Source organism: Acanthisitta chloris, unplaced genomic scaffold, assembly GCF_000695815.1.
Source record: "Acanthisitta chloris isolate BGI_N310 unplaced genomic scaffold, ASM69581v1 scaffold1525, whole genome shotgun sequence".
Lineage (NCBI taxonomy): Eukaryota > Metazoa > Chordata > Aves > Passeriformes > Acanthisittidae > Acanthisitta > Acanthisitta chloris.
Window position 1 is genome coordinate 63,094 of NW_008672972.1, and position 20,131 is coordinate 83,224.

Consider the following 20,131-nt stretch of genomic DNA (forward strand, 5'->3'; position numbering starts at 1 on the left):
AAAATACACTCTCTGTCGTAATTTTTTAATTCAAAAAAATTCAGATTGAAAACACAGACTTTCAGGAACAATCTCACAGAAACTAGGCAGACTGAGACATGCAAACATTAACAAACCATGCACACATATGAGCCCTGCTCTTGAAGACTAGAGAACTCCACAGACTGAAATGCTGTTACTGAGGACAGATGTTATCAAAAGAGCTTTTAAAACTATGTATTTAAGTAACAATTGGTAAATTTGGGGTTTTAACTAGTCTTGTGCTGATTTGCAGTCTTAGATTTTGGTCCTGCAGGAAGCTTCTGTACCCATTAGAATCTGAGAAGCAAAGAATTAGGTCTCCAGTTTCGTTGCTTTCATATGTAAGTTTATTGCATCATTACAACAGGATTCAAGACTGAACAGACTAACTACAATAATGTCTGTTGGTATTTCTTTAACAGGATTCAAGACTGAACAGACTACAATAATGTCTGTTGGTATTTCTTTTTCTCCTCACCCATAAAAAAAATTGCAAATAGTAAAGCTGTCAAAGAAATTTAGCTGAGACCAAACCATGTGCCAGACAAAAAAGGGTCAAATAAAGGTACTCTAGAACACAGTCTTAGCTGAGAAGCAATACAGAATTCTGACTTGACCCAGCTGCTTGAGGGGGCACAGGACCCATCACCTCAGCAGCCTGAAGTCAGATTATTTTCTAAGTAGGTGTCCTTTCACATGTATCACTCCAGTTCACCCCAGTCACAGGCACTGCATGAATAAAGTCCCTGCCTATTACAGTGGCCACAATGAGCTTGAACTTGCTTTTAACATTTTCTGTCCATTCTTCAGTACACAATTTCTTTGTGCCACTAAAAAAAATATTTACAGTCTGGTCTTGTCCGTTTACTACCACCAAAGCCTGTGTCAAGGATCCAGACTTGTTTCAGGTTCCTCAGTTTCATCAGGCAGTTCTTCAGCAGATGCACCACCCACATTGTCCTGGCTATCTGCAGGCTGATTTAGCTCCTCAGGTTCCCCAGCTGCAATCTGAGTTGTTTCTTCTTCCTCTTCTTCCTCAACTTCACCATCATCCTCGACATCCATCTCAAACACCCTCACGTGACGGAGATTTGAACTTAGCTACAGAGACATTAAGAAGTTTCTGTTAACACATAAATAAACAGATAAATAAATAAAAGCACCAATACCATTCCAGTTGGCAGCCAATAGCTTTGGAAATACCCTTTATCTTTGAAAAGAAAGTATCAAGGGAATCAACACTTTTGCATTGCTCTACAGGCTGAAAAGTAAAGCAAGTAGATCTATGAACTTCTGTTGAAGTTTTTCCCATGTTGTGCTATGACACAGGTATGACTGTACCCTGACACACTTGGAGCAGATGATGAGAAAATACCCTATTTGTTAAAAATAAAGTAAGGTTATCAATCTTTTCAGTCATAGCACATTTTCTTTAATAGCTGACAGGCTTGTTTGGAGATACTGTACTTACCACACAAGAAACTTTTCTAATGCCATTTACAGAAACATACTGAGCTTTCATATTCTCCAGCACTCTCCACTGATTCTCCAGGAAGACAGTACGTGTGGGTATCTCACCACTCCGCTCATCCAGTCTGCTCGTTGCAAGGAAAAAAGCACAAGGCAAGTACATAAGAAACAATTCCAGTACTAAGAAAAACCTCCAGTTTTTTACATCTAAGTTTTATCATATCATATGCAAGAAGCAGGTAAGCATTTGAAACCATTATAATGCTGCTACAGATACACCAGAGGGGAGGATCCAACTGTGGAGACACAGCATGTTTCCACTCAGATAAAACCATTACAGCAGGTGGGGAAGGGAGTTGTAGAGTCTGATCTTCACACAAGAAACAGCTACAGCAGGAGAATTAGGGTGGCCTGCCCTCAAACCTCTCCTCTGCAAGGAGCTTCTGAACACAGTTCTGGAGGAGGCAATGCCTCTGCTAACACAGAAGTTTGGCCCTCATGACCTTTCCAAGATGCATCACTCCAGGTCATCCCCACTTACAGGGACTGTATGAAGACACTCCTTGCCTATTACAGCAGCCAGGATCAGTTTGAGCTTGCTTATAATATTTTTTGTTCATTCTTCAATACACAATTTCTTTGTGGCATTAAAAAAATATTTACAGTTCAGTATGACTCTATTTTGAGGTAAAACTGCATCTTCAGCAATCCACCAGAAAAGGATAAGGAGAAAAAAGCAGAAGCCAGGGATACACAACAACTAAAAGACTGGATTCACTGCTTGAAATACATTGGCCTTTTTGTGTATGTTCACTTCTACCAGATGCTCTCCCCCCTCCTATGCCAATGCAGAGAGAGGTACCAATTCTGATGTTTCAAGGCTAAGCTAACAATATTTGTAAGGGTGACTAGCAGGGGAAAGATGAAGAAATATCCACATATCCATAATACAAGGCACAGGTATATGAACAAATATACTGAAAACATCCTAAATTGAAGTATTCTGGCCAGCAAAGTTAGCACCTTCTAAAGAAAGGAAGATTTCTGATTCTACAGAATGTCTTCAATTGATCCTTGCATTTTATGACACCCTGGTACACAGGTAGTATCAATCTCCCAAACTCCACAAAACACACTGTTTAGGAAGCTTCTCTCTCCCCATCCTACTCTCCCTGGCACAGAAAGAGTTTCTGTCTTTAAAATATCTACACACACAAAGCAGAAGTAACTCTACACGATTAGAATGTTTGCCTAAATTTGCTGTTCAGTTCTGCATTTTCAGACTTGCTCAAAGCTTTTCAGTACCTTTCTGCAGAATCCCAGATGAATTTACTATCTTGGTCCTCATCTGTGTATACTGAAGATAAAGGCAGCTGAGCCAAGACTCTCTCCTTCCCTTCTTGTTCCACACTCTCTTTCAGAACTACAGTCACAGTTTCATCATCATAGAAGTGTGCATCCAAGCAACTGTAGCATCTGCAGGAAATTAATTTTGAAAGCATCAAGGAATAAAAGGGAAGACAGAACCAAACTATTTTAAAGTTGCATAGCATTCATGTTAAAAAGTATTCAGTAGTTAACAGTGAGTGAGCTTCACTGCAAATGACAAAAAGAGTCAGTCAAAGACAACAATAACCATGGCAGACTCATGTACCATGCAGGAACAATTATTCTGAAGGGGGAAAAAAAAGCAACTCACAAAAACTTACTAGCGATCTTCACATTTCAGATGAATTATAACAGTCAGTCAAAGACAACCATAACCATGGCAGACTCCTGTACCATGCAGGAAAAATTATTCTGAAGGGGGGGAAAAAAGCAACTCACAAAAACTTACTACCGATCTTCACATTTCAGATGAATTATAAGAAATAGTAAACACAAACACAATTTAAAAATATGATTGAAGGCACTGAGGGCAATCACATCTGGCCTATCCACACAAAAAACATGAGTTCAGTATGCTGTGCCTTCTAAGGTGGCTTCATTTCAGACATATCAAGTCTTATCCTGAAGAACATCACAGATTTAAGCAATAGCTATTTCCAGCTAGATTTTTTTTTCACACGAATAACTTGCAGAATAAAAGCCAAACTAAAAGAACATCACAGATTAAAGCAATAGCTGTTTCCAGCTAGATTTTTTTTTTTCACAAATAACTTGCAGAATAAAAGCCAAACTATAATGCCTGAGAAGTTAACTTAATGCAAAATAAACACTAGAAAATATGGTCTTCAATTCAACAACCTGCAATTCTGGAAGAAAAATCAAATATACTGACCTGGACTCTGAGCTCTCATTTATACTGTTCAAGAAGTTTCCAAACTCTACTTTAAGAATTCCATTACTGACAGACCTAGAACAACAGTGTTAATTATCTCAGTGACTAATTCTTTCCCATTCATTAAGAATCCAAAACCTCTAATAGCAGCCACGGTATGAGATGGTGTAAGCCTATCTAACCTTAGCACAGTATATGGCTACATCCCAAAATGATGTAACTGATGGATGGGAACCTTTAAAATTCTTCTGCTCCTCAGCAAGACATGGCTAATGGAGCCAAACGGAAGACTGAGTCTGGTTTATGGGATACAGTTCTTTGCTGAACTCCTGGCTCAACTGTCCTAATCTCAGGCTCATTAAGTTACTTGTTAATCTACTGAAAAAAAAAAAGTTTATATTGTTTTAGGTATCAATGAGGGAAGAAATAGGAAAGAAGTTACACCACAGGGTGGTAATTTTGTTATCAGCAGCTCTCAAATGGAAACATAATAGTTTCCCCATGTGTTTCCCCTAGCAGTAAAACTGCTGTAAAAATTCCCACCCCTATCACAGCTCATTATAATTATAATTAGATGACACAGATTATAAAAGTCAGTATTTTACAGAGGGGAGTTTTTGCTGGTTTCTAAACCCAGCTCACTTCAGCCATCCCACTGACAGAATGCATCTCAGTTGTATCAGCACAACTAGGCAGTGACAAACTGCATCATGGGCACAGAAATCCCTGAAGGTACACAAATCCACACCCCAAAGAGATCTATTCTATTTGAGGCACCTGTGAGTACACCTCCCACTTTTCCTAGAAGTATTACATTACAGCCTGCAAGGGGTTAATCAAAGAGTAGCATTTCTGTAAGACAAAGCAACACTGGCAGCAGGATTCTCTGTCATTTTTCAGAAGTTTGCACAACCAAGTAATTCTGTGAGCAGAAAAACTAAGGGAGTCTGATTTTTTTTTCCCCCCTTAGCCTAGAACTATCTTAGGTGTTAAGATTCAAAGCCAGGCTGGATGAGGCCTTGAGCAACCTACCCCTAGTGGGGAGGTGTCCCTGCCCATGGCAGGGGGTTGGGACTAGATCATCTGTAAGGTCCATTCCAACCCTTAAATTCTATGATTAGATTTTCTAATACAACACAAACTTCTGCTGTAGTTTCCTGCTGCACTTCCTAATGTACTCCTCATTTTCTTCTGGCATCCAAGAAAGACTGTTCATGCTGCTCATTCATTCTTCTTACAAGTAGATTCAAATTGTAAATGGGTCTGTACACATGTGCCAAAGCTCACAAATCACTTTTCCCCTGTCTTACCTGGAAGTATCAGTATGCCTCCTCAAAATGTGTATTTTAGAAATAGAATTTTCTACTATGGTGAAGAGAACATAATGTATATTGGATGTTTTGTCATTCCACCTGCAATGAGGGGGGAGGAAATGAAAATTTAGATCAAGTTTTAGTAACTGGTAAACTAACACAGAACAAGGAATAGCAGCATACTTACAAAAATGGCAGTTTAATTAACTGAGGTGTGGACTCTTCACTGAAAAGGAAAAATAGAAACAGTTTATAAAATGCTACTTATACAACTGAGTTTTAGTTCCACATTTCTTTAGTTTCGTTCAGTAAAGAAATACCTTTGAGAGATTTTATAGAGAGGTATGCAGACTGCTTGATGGACTGACCTTCCAATTACATCCTAACAAACAAATGAAAATAGGCCATAAAATACAGGCAGTTATTCATAATTACACACATTTTTGAGACAAAAAATAAAAAACCCAACCAAACGAAAAACAAAAACACTTGAGTACATCTGAAAAAAAAATTCCACCAATATTTATGCTGGAATAAACATCTGTAATGCAAACACTGCTGTCACTTGATACACTTGTTTCATGTTTCCTCATAATATTACACTAAAGTATTGCCAGCTCACACAGTTATCTAGTACACAGTTCATCATGAAGATAATTAACATTAAAACCAGACCCCAGCACTGCAGGAACAGAAGATGTGAAACAAAAAAATCCCCCATTATGCTCTCCCTAGCCAAAGTGTTGAAACATCCCAGCAGTGAAGTTGGACTATAGCCACCACCCAAGCACTCAAAGACTTCAGGCCTTGCTAAGCATGACTACTACCTTCAGTTGTCTGCTCCCCTTAAAAGAAAGTTATCATCTATAAAAATTGGACTTACTGCTGGCTTTTGTAAACACTGATCAATGACCCCTTCCATCTGCCTTTTGACAAAGTGCAGTGATTTCTCAGGGTAGTAGGGAAACAGAAGTGGGCTTTCTGCAAACAGATAAAGTTCAGCTCAGAAATGCTTGTATCTCTATAAAAACATGCTACACTGCTGTTAAAGTGACAAATTGAAGTGAGCCCAGTGAGGAGTCAGTAAGAGTCACAGGGCTAGAGCACATGCTTTACAAGGAGAAGCTGAGGGGGCTGCATTTGTTCAGTCTAGAGATGAAATTGCTAACAAGGAGGAAGCCCACTGGACTCTTCAGCTGCCTAAAGGACAAGGTGTAGAAGAAAAGCATTTTCAAGGCTGCACACAGGGAAAGGAGAAGACATAACAATCATAAAGCTCCAGCAAGGGAAAATTCCAATGAGATATAACACATAACAGTCATAAAGCTCTAGCAAGGGAAAATTCCAATGAGATATAAGGAAAAAAGTTTTCACAAGGATGGTTAGTCACTGGAGCAGGTGCCCAGAGAAGGTGCAGTCTCTCTATCTTTGCAGACACACAGGACTCAACTGCACAAAGGCTTGAGGAACACAGTTAGCTTCAAAACTAGCTCTGCTTTGGCTGGATTAGATGACCACCTAAATTATTTGCAGATTATAAATTCTAACTCAAGTAACTCATTGGATTACAAGAGAGAAACAAGTGAGAAATGGAGGTCTGCCTGCCCCTTCAGCTTTTCTTCACAGCCCATTCGAAGTGCAAAACAATGGAATTGCATTTACCCATGAGCTAGAAACACAGTTGTCATAAAATATGTTGTTTAAAGCAAAACTATTTCCATACTTTTTACAGTAGCTATGATGTGATTTCAATAGCACTGAATAGTTCTTACAAAGTGAACTACTTTGTAGGAATACATTTAGTTTTTGAGATAAATTATCCTAAGTATACAACCTGTTTCTTTTCCAATATTTAGCTGGAACAATGAGAACAATTACATCAACCAAGGAAGCAAAGTCAAACACCAAGGAAGGGTAGAAAGTGTCAAAGACCAGAAGCATTACTTGTCCTACAACCCTAATAAACATCTCAGTGCTTGCCAAATGATGCCAACAAAACCACTTACAAGCCATCATGAATCTTGGGTAGTAACAGAAATGACCAGTCAAGGAGTCTACACATTCAAAGTACCAAACATATTTTCAGAGTATGTCTAAAAATACATTTCCTAAACACTGTTTTCCAAACAAAAATGCTACTATAAAGTACCAAACATATTTTCAAAGTATGTCTAAGAACACATTTTCTAAGCACTGTTTTCCAAACAAAAATGCTACTACTTCCCTGCTTTTTATTGAATTAAATGGGCAGAAAAAGACCACTGTGGCAAATCTTATCACACAACAGCTTGTGCTGTCAAGGTTGTACAGCCTATGGCTTCCACAGTTGAGCAACAATAATTTTCACTATCAGCTCATTATAGTCTCTTACTTCTTTTTCATCATTAATTAGCAAAATAGACTCAGACTCCACTGAAAGAGAACAAGTTAGGACACTTCACCACTTCTTCTAAGTATAACTATTATTTTCTTGGACTGGAATTAAGATATCCTAAAATAGACATCATCTGGGATTCCTTCCAAGCCAACACACTTCTGAGACTGGTACAGAAAAGATAAGAAACTCCTAAACATCCAGAAAATGGTAATTGACTGGGTAAGCAGCTACATAAAATCTGTGTAAAATAACAAGGCCCATTTATTTCACTCAGATGAAGACCTATGATTAACACTACAGAAATAACCTGTAAGCATAAAAAACCTGATTACTCTTGTACATTTGTTACATTCTGCATATATCTTTGATTCACTTCTATTTTTTTGAGAGCATGTTACCTTTAAGATGAGTACTATTTTTAAGAAAGTTAAACCACTGGTTTCCCTCTGTATTAGGTGGTGATACAAGGTCATCATCTTCATCTTTCAAGTACTAGAAAAAGAGAGAGACATTTTTAAGACTGCAGTTTAAGAACAGGGAATATCAAGATTCACCTCCAACATCACCCCTAGTAAGTGTATCAAACATATCTTCTTAATTCATATGTCATAGGCTTAAAAACAGATATTCCACTCCTTCTGGAAACAATAAAACCAATTTTTGTCCAAGATAACACAGTGTATTTTCCATAAGAAACTGATTTTTAAATCAAGTTGATTTTTGTCCAAGATAACACATAAGAAACTGATTTTTAAATCAAGTTTAGGACCAAATGTTTTGAAACCCAATGATTAATGCCATGAAGACAACAAGCACCTTTCAGTGTTACTGAAGCTCTCTTTTACAGTTTTACTATTGCTGGCTGCAAAGTTTCACCCTTTTCCTAAAAATACACCATCTGCAAGGTGAAACTATAAGGTTTGTTTTTAAACACACCTTTTCCTAACAATAGGGGGAAATAATTAAAATAACTCTCTTTTACCATTACTGGTATGTGCAACACAGAGCAAAAGGGCCAGGGAAGAAAAGTGGGCACAGCTTTAAAGGCTTCTCCATCGAAGGATTTCTTCATTTATTCTTTTCCCATTTATTCCTGTTCTTTACCTGGCCAACTCTCTCTACATTGAAGTATTTTCCTTTACGGTTGTACAGTTCTGGTGCCTGAAAAAAATAATGCAAACACAAAGTTAATGAGAAGTAGTGTATAAAAAGATGATTGGATTATTTTATTACAAGATTTTTCAGATTTAGTTCTTGGAAGCAAAAATAGTCAGATGCTGTTCTGGAAAACCTCTATCACTTACCTCATTGAAGTGTTCAGTAAGAAAATCAGCAACAAATGTGATATCTTTTTGAGTCATCTAAAAGGGAAAAAAAACATCAGTGAGAGAAGCAAAGGGTAAGAAATACATTTCAATGAGCACAGAACACATGTTCTGTAGGCTGCACAAGCACAACTCCCTCAGCCTGTGTTCACAGGACAAGTGCTCCATCCCCCAACTCTGCTGATCTCACACCAGTTCATTGCTGTGTGTCTTGTACAGGAGGGTCCCAAACTGGAGAGTGTGCTAGGTGCAATCTGATGAGTGCTAAATAAGGAGGGCAACTACTTCCCTTGACCTCCTGACCATGCTCTCATTAGTACAGCCCTGGTTACCCTTGGCCATCTCTGCTGCCAGGGCACACTGCTGGCTCATTCCCAGGCTGCATCCACTGATTCCCAGGTCCAACTCAGCAGAGCTGACATGTTCCTAGCTAGCTGGGGTCCAGCTGTGCAGTCACAGGGGGTTACTCCTCCCCAGGAGCTTGCACTTTTCCTTGCTGAACTGCAGCAGCTCCCTGGCCATGCATTCCTCCAGCTTATCTATTTCCCTCTGTAAGGCACCTCTGCCCTCAAGCGAGGGCAGTGTGATGGTGGCTGCAAATCTGATACAGGTATATTCCAACTCTCTATCAGGGCTTTGGTGAAGATGTTAAAATCCCACTCGAGTTAACTTAAGTCATTTAGGGCATATAAAGAGCTGCTACACACAGAGGCCTTGCATTCACATAAAGTGTACCAAAACCAGTAGCATTAACAAAGAGAGCAGAGTAATGCATGCAAGACAGCACATTAGTGTGGATCTGCAGGCATCAACTTTCTCAAAAAAATGACATAGATGCTATCCTTTAAGTTTTGGAACAAACCCAAACTGTAATTCTGCTTTCTGAATACAGAGTATATCAGCATTTTTCAGAAAATGTTACTACTACCTTGTTCAGCTCGGGAAGCACATGATCTTCTGACATCCTCAGGAGTATATCAGCATTTATCAGAAAATGTTATTACTACCTTGTTCAGCTCTGGAAGCACATGATCTTCTGACATCCTCAACATGGCTGAGAGAAAAATTATATCCTTAGTGCATTAATATTGTTTTCATAATATTATTAATTTTCCATGTCTATGTAATAAGACACTGCTGATAAAATAGGAAAGACTAATTTGTCAGAAGCAAGAGAGTCTGGAATGAAGAATTATGAATTGAGACTGAAGAGCCTCACCAGTCCCACTAACTAACAATACTAATCTTAGAGAATTTGTATCTTTAATCTTTTCCAAATGCATACTACCTTGTACAAGAATGTTTTCTTGACATAAAGGTATTACAAAGGGTTCATAAGAACTCATTTATGCACACACTAAGAGCAGCAAAATGTATATATGTAACATACATGAATACTGTCATACCCAGAATTCTGTGTTTTATGAGAACTGCACAGAAGTAATTTTAATTCAGCAGGGCTTGGATAAAGTTCTCTCTTTAGTTTCAAAACAAGGAAATACAGTGAGCACAATGCTATGATGGAGAACTCTGACAGCTGTGGTTTCTGCAGTTTTTAAAATCAGAATTATTATACTCCTGCTAGGAAGTGCTTTTACAGTGTCTGCTTAGGTTTTGTTAAGTAGTTCTAAAAAGACCAATTACAAGTTCTAAACCTATTCCTAACCACTTTATAAACACAAGCAGACTAAAATATAGTGTTCTGAACTTCCTTCTAACATTTTCTCTGCAGCTACCCAGACACAACTCAAGGTGGCCACTAAGTGCATCTGGATATTCAGAGACTGTTTACATCTGTGCAGAACCTTACAGCTAAGTAGGTTGCCACAGGAGAAAACAGCAATTAACAGGAATGGAGAATTAGAATATGCCTTAAATTTGGTGTAAATCAAATAATTTTCTCCAAGTAAATACCAGCAAATTGCTCATGAAGCAGAGAACAGTTTGGAGCATTATTACAGGTCAAGTATATACAATATCCATTGTACACACACAAAGTTTAATTGAGAACTATCACATTTTTGATCTGTGTTTAATATTACAATTACTCTTGCCTCATCAACTATATCCCTGTAGATGCTCAGGAGCTTTCTAAGATAAATAGATGTTTATAACTAAGACTGGCCTAATTACTTGCCAACATTTCAATGCAATAGAAAACAGACACTGGATGATCACTATGTCATCAAGCTTACCAACATACAGCCATCGAAAAAATGCTTTGAAGTTCTTCATACTGCTGTCGATAACTCTGAGCAAGAAACAAGAAAAGAAATTACAATGTCACAAGCTGGTCCAGGCTCAAGTCCCACCTTAACTACAGAAAGGCCTGCAAGTACTATCAGGTGGTCTTTTTTCAAAATTTCCAATGCAACCTTTCGAATAAGACTGTTCTTGTGGTGTGAGTTTGTGAGATGCAGGGAGACAAGACTAAAGCTCACCACAAACAGAGGAGCCTTGCTCCTCTATTCCCAGCCACATGTGCCCCCTTTGATACGAGACTTAATTCAATGAGATTTTTTTAACTCTCCATGCTTTATACTCACTGAAGCAGCTCATTGGCCTTCAGGATGAAAGAACCAACAGCAGTAATAGCCTCTGTGAAAAAAAGCTGACCATTATTATTAAGCTTTCAAAACTGAAATCAGAGTAGGTAAGTAGCACACACATTACTGTACCTTCAATTCCAGATGCATCTAATCCCAGAGACTCATATTTTTGCTTCCATAAAGCCATTCCTTTCAATTCACTCAAGTGGTATAACAGTGCCTCAGAGCCACTAGGAAGAGAGAGGAAAGAAGTATTACCTTTTAGTCACCCTTTGGAAATTCACTGCATGCTACATTTTTAGCATTTAATGTGCAAAGTGCAGAGCTTTATAAAGTGCTCTGACATACAAGAGATAAAGTATGACTTTGGAGAAAAGCAAATATTGTCCCAATGATTTTAACCATCACACAAAGCTGGTGTGAGTATTTTGCAGAGATCCTCTAAAACACACCAGGCACTGAGATGCAAGTGATGCATCGTGGAAATCGTTTAAAATACTTGAATAGTTCTCTACTACCCTAAAGTAAGATAGTACATTTTGCCATGATCACAGTCCCTGTTCTAGCACACCTACATCCAAAGCACCACCAGTACAGGCTCCTGTCTTTCAGCAAATCACACAATATGCCCTTTAATCTATAATTCATTGGACACTCTGACTTACCTCTGCAAATGACTTATGACCAATTTTTGTATACTGGAATAAGAAGACTCTATGGACTGACCAAGTTTTTTCAAACCCTGTTAACAAAGAAATACAAACATATAGTAATGTTCTGCTACGTTAACAGAACAATGATGAAAAGATATTGATTGTTTTAATATGTTTAAAACAGTATTAACATACCTTTACAGTCAGTTGGTTCATTAGTAATGCCTGAAGTTCTGCACTGGAGGATGTGGGGAGAGAATCAAATATGCATTTAATTTTGTGTTTTGATATCAAATGCAAATGCATACTCAGATAAAACAACAAGAACTACCTTGCTTTGCCCCATAACAACAGCTGCATAAACTCATCCTGAACAGAAGTGGTTGTATTCTTTTCCTGTCAGTCAAAATGATTGAAATAGATTGGTGAAGAGATTAAATCCAGGCTACCAAATCATGACAAAAACTTCAACTAAAGTATATCAGAGAAGCCACTGATATCCTTGAAAGCTGAAATCAGATCACTGAAAATTTACTAGTATTTGAAGTTACTTTTAGTTGCATTACCCAATTAAATTTCTAAGCAGTTTACCATCATCAAGAATCTATTCGAAGACAATAAAAAATTACATGATTCAATTAGCTTCTATCCATGGTCAACAAACACAAAATTTAAGCAAATCCAACAGCATCTTAATTGTGGATGTTACGTGTGCTCCATTGCACTAGGCTGTAAGTGCTGTTACTCCACATTTACAGTAATCAATTTATCAATGACTAAAGTACAGTCTTAAATAGAAAGGAACTGATCAACAGCTGGGCAAGCTGAAAACTATCCCTTTTGAATATCCCAGAATAAATAAAACAAATAAGTATCACAATACATTCATGCTCAATTGTACTCAGCTACCTTCAGTGTCAGATAAAGAAGTATCACAATACAATCATGCTCGATTGTACTCAGCTACCTTCAGTGTCAGAGCACATGACACATTAGCTTCCAGGTTGCCTCTGAACTTAGAGATTGTTACCTGGAGGCATCATGCTTAAACAGCATCAAGATAAGCAGTACAGTAACAGGAACAAGATAAATCCTGCAAAAATGTTTTACTGGAAGAATGTACAAACCTGTACAAACTTTGTTAGTCGTGAGTCCATCTGCATCAGTATTTCTTCCCATGCTTCACACATGCATGTCAGTGACAGCTTTATATACTGTAATGCAGAAAGGTTAGCATCATTCCCTTTCTCCCCCTCAACAACATTCAACAACTGGATGTTACGGTACAAGAGGAAGATATACTGTAGATCTTCTATAAAATTCATTATCAAGTTCCAAGTTAGAGCTCTACATTTACTTAAAACCAACTTAAGCTTCCTACTAAAACCTCATTTGTTTTACTTGAATTAAGACTACTGAAGCCTGTAAGAACTGTGATATTAAAAGGATGTTGTAACACAACTGTACCTGTAACAGAGTTGAAATGTGAGTAAACTTCCGAGCCATCCGAGTTACCTCAGGTAAGTAACTTGATAATAGACTAGTGTCCAACTATAACAAATGAAACAAGCAACAGTTAACAGATGATTTCTCCTTTAAGAAATTCTAGATTACAGAAATGAAAAGACAGACTGGAAGGACTCACTGAAAAACTGTCTGTTCTCATTTCCTTAAAGTTGATTTTGAAAGGGAAATACATTGAATTCAAAGGGGCAATAAATATTTTAAATACATCTTTCAAAACTGCTGATAAAGTTCCTCATTTTGGAGTTCTAACAGTTTTAAGGGGACAGTTCTGGAAAGATGGGACAACCAACAGCACTGCTGCTTTGCCTTTGTGTGCAGAACGAAGAACACCTGAGTAACTAACTGTAATTGAATAAATGAATGTTCTTTTAAAAGCAGTATTTTAAAGAATGCCTCAGATCATCACTGCCAGTCTCATCAGTGAAACTGCACATTAAACCATAAATCCAAAAGCTAAACTGGGGGGAACCTCAGAAAGGCTAGAAATAATAGTTTATGCTTTTTCTGCAAATAATGAGAAAGCAAAAAAGCTACCAGAAGGTAATATAAAAAGTGGTTTTAGTTTCAAAGAACATTTTAAACTTGCCTGAAAATATGTTATCTCTGCTTCACTGTCTGAAGAGTCTTGTATCTCTGTAATAACTGACAGTGACTTCAAATCACTAGACAAGCACAGCCCACGACAGGAACCTGCCACCTGAAGGATTCCAGTTTAAAAGTTAATAAAACAATGCATTTCCTCTAAGATGTATTTACTGCTCTAACACACTGACATACAAATATGATTGCAGTCAATTACACATAAAAACAAAGTGGAATTTTCAGCCACTGCTCAGGAACAAACCCACTCTTTTTATTGTGGATTATCACTGAACTTGGCTTCACTTAGAACAAGATCTGTTCCTTTACTCTAAATTTGGCAAACAACTTTCACTTATCTCTAAACACACCTATGTATTTTTTTACTCAATTCAGCTGTAGTTTGGCATATTATGAAGAAAAAATATGGAAAGGACCAGAACATACCCCAGTGACTGTAGCAATCTTGAACATTCCATAAGCATAAATCTCAATAAATCCTGAGCTGCCACCAAGGACAAGAGCATTAAGCCTGTAAAAAAACCAGAAGAATGTGCTGATGAGCATACTGAAAGATTAATTTGAATGTATACAGATACAGTTCTTAATACATAAACTCCACCCCTTTAATATTAATAATCCCTCTACAGAATCACTGCACAAAAGGAAATACTGTGGTACACAAAAGGAAATACTGCACAAAAGGAAATACCGTGGTACAGTCCAAGAAATTGAAAAACAAAAAAAATTAGCTTGGATTTTGACAAAACCTGCCTCTTACATTTGCAGCAAGAGCATCAGTTACTACACTGAGGGAATAGGGAAAAAACCCCTACAATTTAGTAGGGGTTCATACTTTCTAGAAGAAAAAAACTTCATACTTTCTAGAAGAAAAAAATAAGTTTCTAGCAACAGTCCACCTACCAATACAGGCTGCAAAGCATTCTTACAAAGCTGCTTTGAGTTTCTCCTAACTACATGCAGAGTGAGTTTGTCACAGTCTCTACTCAGGGGCACTCCTCAGCAAAACCTCAAAGGCAATAAACACTTGGAATGCATGCAGCAGCAATAACAGCCACAGGAATAAAAAGAGCATCAGAAACAGAAACCCAGTTCAAAGAATAGGATCTGGGACAGACAGGTCTGTGTTTTCCCCACTCACTAACACCAGCTTGTAATAGTCACTTGGGAAAAAGCTTATAAACACAGAAAATTAACTGCAACTTATGTCTGTTGCACACCCAAACAAACACACAGAACAGAAACAGAATGTTTCTGTTAAAGCCAACACAAAACTTAGCAAAACAGTATCTGAAAAACACTTGGTTTGATTCACTGAATGGATGAAGGGAGCACACAATCCACACAGCTCCTACACATCTGTCTCAAGCAAGCAAGGAAATCCTATGGTAAGAAGAGGTATAGAGCCTTAAGAAGGAGTCACTGGTGATAGACAGATGCAACTTTGGAATTAAGGAGGATGATTCTCAGTGGTGAGACTGTAAGCAACAGTGAAAGAAAGTGAGTGGAAACACAAGGTACAGACATTAAGTGTCCTCCTCAAAAAAGCACCACAGGAACTGCACAAAGCCAATCTCAGTCTGCTAAACTACACTTCCTCCAGCTGCTCTTCGTGTGTTTCCTAATAGATGTTTATTTCAAAGTAACCCTAATACAGCTGATTTCAAACCTAATTTTGTTTCATTTTGTCACACTCAAACCCAGAGGAATTCCCTATTTACAACAAGCATTCACAAATGTCTCCAAAACCAAGTAAGTAAGACATAAAACAGCCTTCAATACACCCCAAGAAAACTTCTAAGAAAAAGAAGATATGACACTAACAGCAGTTGCTGATAAAGTCCTCTATAATCCCTCTAAACTGAGGAGAAAAGGTATAAACTGATGGGAGACTTTTTTTAATATATTCTTTGAATCTTTGTACATAAAAAAGACATTCCATATCATTTCTGCAGGACCCTTAAAAACAATTATAAATAACTTAAAACTAAACCCACTAATCCATTATTCGATACCTTTAGAAGACCAAACAAACAAATCACAAAACCCCCAACCAACACCAACAACTTACATATGGAACTTACCTGACATCACCCAGAAGCTTCATAATCTCATCCGACTTTTCTTCGCTGAAAAGACAAAACATATGATTAGGCCTTATGTACCTCATCTCAATCCCAGAAAACAGACTGAAACAAAAATAAAGATCTGAGATGACAATTTCTTACCTGAAAATTTTTGCAGTGGTACTGTAACTGGAAACAAAATAATTACTCTTAATAACAATGATCAGACACCTTCAGAGCATTAAAGATGAATGACAACAAATGACAAATAGTACCTTCTCAAGCTTACTAGTGAAATGCTTACTTTTTTGGTAGTGCTGGCAGTTTAGGCAAAAGGAGGTTTGATTCATCCTCAGCATTATAAAAGGAGGTGAGAACACTGAAAAAGAAGTAAGACTGTCTTTACCACCCACACTCTAAAAATGAGAAGAGACTTTAACTCCCAAGTTACACTCAATACTTCATGTATATTAGAATCACAAATATCAGAGGATAATCCCTTATGTGGCCTTTAATAACATATCAAGTGATCAAATTAATACAAGTCTGAAAATCTGTTTTTATTTCCACTGAATAAAGGTTGTACCTGTTGGCTTGGAGGCTACCAAATCCTTTGTCATCTGTAATGCAGTTACTGACAGAGGTTTTCTGTTTAAACTCTGTACAAACCTGCAGTGCAACCTACCAACACCTCAAAATAGCTAAAGACACACTGCAGTGAGAGGAAGATGAAAGTGCAATATTTAATATCACACCTTAGACATGTCAGAAGGATGAGATTCCTCACAGGGAGCTAAGTCTATCCCCATCAGGAGAAGAATGCTAAAGCAATTTAAGATGCAGTTATTTTCTTGCTGTTTTAAGCCTGGCATTTTCTGGAGGTCGTGGGGGAAATGCCCAAGTCAGGCTGACAACTCCTCCCTCTTTTAAATTTTAATTATTTTCTTACTCTGCAATAAGGTGAGTATAGGAGATTTTTGCATGACCACAGAAACAGGGACCACAATGTCTTCCAGCTCCCAAGTGCTGCTGAGAACTGTTTAATCCCACAGAGCTCATGGTCACTAGGGACAATCTGACTTCCTGAACAACAGAATTGCCAGTGGGGTTGGATGCAACACCAAAGACACTGTGAAAGAAGTAAGCACCAAACCAAAATTTGATCTTGAAAACACAACAGTATTATAATTAGGTTTTTAATAACTTGACTGGTGTTGGAGCAAACTGGATCAGGAGACAGGCTGTACAGCATAGACTGAGCAGCTCTAAGGAGGGAGGCAGTCAAGATCATGCTGAAATTTTTGTGTATAATCTAAAGAACCACAAGACTAAGATATCAGTGCTAAAAATAAGCATATGGAAAGTGACTATTCTAAAAAAAACAAAGGAATAGTTGAGCTGAGTGGTAAAAAAAGCACCACAGTTATGTAACATTGTATTATTTTATGTGACTGTTTGCAACATATCAGGTATAAATTATCAGTAAGGTGGCACTACATAGGCCATAATTTACTTCTAGGGTTTTTCTAACTCACCTGCTCTCCTCAGTTACTTCCATCCAATGCATGTATGTAATAGATAAGTCCACAGAGAAGGAGTGTAAACTTTCAGGTTTTTCTACATCACACAGAATAATCCTCTTGGTATCAGCAAGGCCAAAAGCCAAAACTAGAGAAAGACAAGTAAAATGTAAAATTAACCAATGTGCAAAACTCTACTTCGCACCGAACTAGAAAACAATGTGTCTTTGAAGTCAACTACTGGGCAGAATTTTGTCTGTTTACTGTCCTTCCAAACTGCCATTTGAAATCTACTTATTTCAAGGAAAGTCTGAACTCCTAGCAAGTTTTAGGTGATAAATTTAAATCAAAGGCCTGGTTTCACAATTATTTAACTACATATTGAACTGAATGTGCTTTTAACACTTCTAACAACAGTTCTGATAAAGTAGAGGCAGTTGATAAGGAAAAGGATTTTTTTTGTTTCTTCTCTGGTCTGAAGTTTTGCCTATGCTAAATAAGTTAAGCTCTTCAGTTAATCCTGATCAGACAGCCTCCTTCTCTCCCAATAAACTTTGTGGTGCATACAAAAATATTCTGCTTATTAGGGAGGCTGAAGTTTGGCTATACCCAAATAAATATACATATATATATATATACACCTCTGTTTATTTAGGAGGCTGAAGTTTGGCTATACTTAAATAAATATACATATATATATATACACATAAATCTGTCTTGCAAATCTGTCTTGCAATTGCATTCAACAGTGTTAATCCCTCTATTACTTTGACTAAACCTACATAAAACTAAGCCACCCTTCTCTTCAAACACAGTTCACTTGCAAGTTTCCTCCACAGATGAGAGCTATCATCACCACAGCATTCAGGATTTCCCACAGGATGTTTATGGCACTGTATCACCTCGTATACTTGACATTACTTTTGCCATCTGGTCTCCAAGCAAGAGCAGTCACTTCTGTCCCTGTATTTTCATTTGGAGGCAAACTCCACACTCGCTGAAAGTTCGCAAGCCGATGAAGTAAAACCTACAACACAAACACATCGAAGACAAACTTCAACCACGTTCTCCCATTATTACCCACTTGTAAACCAGTTCAAGATGCACATTTTACCAGTTTATTGTAACTCCTGTGTTTTAAATACCACCTGGTCCTCTAGTAGATGATTCACTCCTATGTCCACTTAGAAGACAGTAAATTGTTTACAGCAATACAGAGAAATAAGCTGAGCCTTGTACAATCCTGAAAATCTGTAGCCAAGGAGGACTGTAAGGAACAGTGTGTTCCTTACAGTCTCACCACTGAGTATCATGCTCCTTAATTCAGAATTTGCACCTATCACCAGTTACTCCTTTTTAAGACTCTATACCTCTTCTTGCCTCTCCAGCCTGAAAGCACAATGCTCTTGTCTTCACGCATGATCACATACAGCAAGACAAAAATACATGAAAACAGATATAATTTAAACAGGAAGTTTCACATGCTTTCAAATTCCACAATTACAGGCAACGAGGGCACCATGAGCAAATTTGCTTAGAAATTAGTATGTAAAAAAGGATGGGGCAGTAAGTATTAAGAACCATAGAATTTTAGAGGTTGGAATGGACTTGACAGATTATCTAGTCCTAATCCTCCGTGCCATGGGCAGGGACATCTTCCAACATAAACAGGAAGTTTCACATGCTTTCAAATTCCACAATTACAGGCAACGAGGGCACCATGAGCAAATTTGCTTAGAAATTAGTATGTAAAAAAGGATGGGGCAGTAAGTATTAAGAACCATAGAATTTTAGAGGTTGGAATGGACTTGACAGATTATCTAGTCCTAATCCTCCGTGCCATGGGCAGGGACATCTTCCAACAGAGCAGGATGAACCCTCCGTGCCATGGGCAGGGACATCTCCCACCAGAGCAGGATGCTCAAGGCTCATCCAACCTGGCTGTGAACACTGCCAGGGTTGGGGCATCCACAGCCTCCCTGGGCAACCTGTGCCAGTGTCTCACCACCCTCGCAGTAAAACACTTTTTCCTAATATCTAGCCTGTTCAGCCTAATCTATCCAATTTCAACCCACTGTCCCTTGTGCAGTCACTGCAGCTCCTCACCGAGAGCCCCTCCCGGCTCCCCTGGAGCTCCTTCAGATATTGCAATGCTGCCAGGAGCTCTGCACGCGTCTGTTCCCCAGGCTGCACAGCCCGAAGAGCCTGGACTGAAACAGCTGCGACTCCTAAACGCTTGGCCAGGCTTACACGGGTTATACTGCCAGCAACAGCGCAGGCACCGCGGCCCGGGACAGGGACAGGGACCGGGACAAGGACGGGGACCGGGGCAGGGACCGGGACGGGGACAGGAACACGGACCAGGACAAGGACGGGGACAGGGACCGGGGCAGGGACCGGGACAAGGACCGGGACAGGGACCGGAACAC

The 20,131-nt window shown here is 38.4% G+C and overlaps 1 protein-coding gene across 1 annotated transcript; it reads right to left on the bottom strand.

Moving 5' to 3' along the window:
* Nucleotides 1–542: 542 nt before the first annotated feature.
* On the bottom strand, nt 543–18,725 carry ANAPC4 (anaphase promoting complex subunit 4). The gene is made up of 27 exons (XM_009074712.1): nt 18,624–18,725; nt 17,718–17,850; nt 16,487–16,561; nt 16,345–16,371; nt 16,201–16,245; nt 14,543–14,627; nt 14,103–14,213; nt 13,457–13,540; nt 13,117–13,203; nt 12,321–12,385; nt 12,185–12,227; nt 12,002–12,078; nt 11,466–11,566; nt 11,334–11,385; nt 10,983–11,038; nt 9,795–9,841; nt 8,767–8,823; nt 8,567–8,623; nt 7,861–7,954; nt 5,969–6,066; nt 5,406–5,467; nt 5,273–5,311; nt 5,083–5,184; nt 3,773–3,847; nt 2,797–2,967; nt 1,493–1,616; nt 543–1,122 (listed from the first exon to the last, which is right to left on the bottom strand). The coding sequence occupies exons 2-27, from the start codon at nt 17,747–17,749 to the stop codon at nt 907–909; spliced, it is 2,082 nt and encodes a 693-aa protein (XP_009072960.1). The 5' UTR covers nt 17,750–17,850; nt 18,624–18,725; the 3' UTR covers nt 543–906.
* Nucleotides 18,726–20,131: the final 1,406 nt, after the last annotated feature.

Excerpts from the sequence above, each read along its gene's own strand:
- ANAPC4 (XM_009074712.1), bottom strand. The coding sequence starts at position 17,749 with ATGCATTGGATGGAAGTAACTGAGGAGAGCAG. Across the intron at positions 16,246-16,344 it reads ACCACTGCAAAAATTTTCAG|CGAAGAAAAGTCGGATGAGA; the intron begins GTAAGAAATTGT and ends TTGTCTTTTCAG. Across the intron at positions 13,204-13,456 it reads ACATTTCAACTCTGTTACAG|TATATAAAGCTGTCACTGAC; the intron begins GTACAGTTGTGT and ends TCTGCATTACAG.